Here is a 2,208-nt window from a genome sequence, read left to right on the forward strand (position 1 = left end):
CACTCTTCTCTGTAAACACAGGATACGACTTTCCTCATTAAAAGCCTAGAAAAAGCAACAGGATATATTCTTGGGAGAGTGGGCTGTGTGAAGAATTTTGAGATAATTCTCAAAGATAAATCCATAAACTAAAATATTCATAAATTAAACATCATTTAAGTTAAAAGTCTGTGTCCCACTTAAACACTGTTCAGGGAATGAAAAGTCAAGCAGAGGCTGCTGGAAATAGATTCAAATAGTATCTTGTAAAAGTGCTGTATCCTGAATATAAAGAACTTCACATGTTGTGCAGGAGCCGAGGACCCTGTGACCACAGGGCCCAGCTCAGGGGTGGGGGCAGGGGGAGGTGAAGAAGGGAGAGGGGTTCTTTTGGGGTCACAGTGTCCTTTCCTCTGAGCAATCCTATGTTTGGGCCCCTCCCCTCCCTTCTATCTCTAAACACCCATTAACTTAATACCAGACTTGGATAAAATGGGTCAGTTATGCTCTGCACATATCATTTCAATATTTGTCAGGTGTGGGGTTACAGAGATGCTTAATGGCTGTTTCTATTTTTGTCTCTTCTCCATGTACAGGTGTGAGTCTGTCTGATGTAATTGGTGAGGGTTCCTGGGACATGCCTTAGGGTGGCTAAAGGAAAGTATTTGCACAAGAGCCTTAGACACAAATTTAAGACCCACGCAGTAAGAATGAAGGGTCTCCAAGCCTGCCTGTGCTTTTTGGTTGCTCCTACCAAAGGGGTAGTTCTTGGGAAAAACAGTCTTACATTTTGGGATCATGTTTACAGCAAACGTGAAATCAACATATTACTTCACATCAAAATACCATTATAAAGCCTTGTCCATCCTGGATATTTTCATGTTTGAGGTTATCATGGATATTTTGACCTAAAACTGATCCTTTGTACTATCTACTTGAAAATCCATGAGATTACACATTCACTCTTATTCTCGGAAAGGTGGGACTTTTTAGGCCTGTTTGTAATGTGCCTCATGATCCAAGTGCCTCCCATCCCAGACTCACACAGTTCCTGTGTGCAAGTGAAGACACACGGAGGTGGCTCAGAAGGACCAGGGGAGCCTGACTCAGTCCCTCCCCACTTATCAGGACCAGGCTGCCCCACATGCAAATTTCTCTGCAGGCTCCAGGGTAAAACCCTCCTTGGGCTGTGAGCTCACAGCTCTCTCCTCACACAGGGCTGAGTCTCTGGGGAAGGCAGAGCTGTGGTCTAGAAGAAGATGAGGCTGCTGGGTCTTCTCCTGTGCCTGGTGACAGCCCCCCAAGGTGAGGGTCTCAGGTGTCAGACATGGGCCTATGGGATGTCTGTGACTGCATGTGACAGACTGATTCTCCTTGTTCCCAGGTGTCCTATCCCAGGTGCAGCTGCAGGAGTCGGGCCCAGGACTGGTGAAGCCCTCGCAGACCCTGTCCCTCACCTGCACTGTTTCGGGGGGCTCTGTCACCAGCAGTTACTACTGGAATTGGATCCGCCAGAGCCCTGGGAAAGGGTTGGAGTGGATGGGGTACTGGACAGGGAGCACAAGCTACAACCCAGCATTCCAGGGCCGAATCTCCATCACGGCTGACACATCAAAGAACCAGTTCTCCCTGCAGCTGAGCTCTGTGACCTCCGAGGACACGGCCGTGTATTACTGTGCGAGGGACACAGTGAGGGGAAGTCAGTGTGAGCCCAGACACAAACCTCCCTGAGGGGACAGGAGGGCTGGGCTGCAGGGGGCGCTCGGGACACACTGAGCACAGGGACCAGCCCCAGGAGCAGGTGTGGACCTGGGTGGGGAAGGGACTTCCTGTGGGAACAGAGATTTCCTGTGAAATTTCTCAACCTCCCCCAGGGACAAGTCTTAAACCATCTTTGTGACTCTAATATCTCATATTCTAAGCAGCCACACACAGGGGGAAACACTGTTTACAGTGACATTCAACAGTGACTTTGCTTCTTTTCTTAACTGAATTCCTGTGTGTCCTGTTTTTATTTCTCAACTGAGACCAACCTGAGGACTCTGGTGTTCCCTGTGGTTGGGAAACACTTTCCACAGAGAGAACCCAGCACAGTCCAGGCCCCTGTGTGCTGAGCTCAGGCTCTCTGCCCCCCACATGCCCACGGGGTCCCCACATGGCCCTTCCTTCCCACAGGCACACGTGGCCCCACGGGATTATGCTCAGCCCCCAGGACCTCCAACCCCATAG

The 2,208-nt window shown here is 49.8% G+C and overlaps 1 gene segment (V, D, J or C); it reads left to right on the top strand.

Moving 5' to 3' along the window:
* The first annotated feature begins 1,238 nt into the window (after window positions 1–1,238).
* LOC109378593 (immunoglobulin heavy variable 4-59-like) lies at window positions 1,239–2,208 on the top strand. The segment is given in 3 exon segments: window positions 1,239–1,284; window positions 1,364–1,623; window positions 2,155–2,208. Coding segments are annotated over 3 exon segments (360 nt in total).

The sequence above is a fragment of the Hipposideros armiger genome, unplaced genomic scaffold (genome assembly GCF_001890085.2).
Source record: "Hipposideros armiger isolate ML-2016 unplaced genomic scaffold, ASM189008v1 scaffold_2203, whole genome shotgun sequence".
Classification (NCBI taxonomy): domain Eukaryota; kingdom Metazoa; phylum Chordata; class Mammalia; order Chiroptera; family Hipposideridae; genus Hipposideros; species Hipposideros armiger.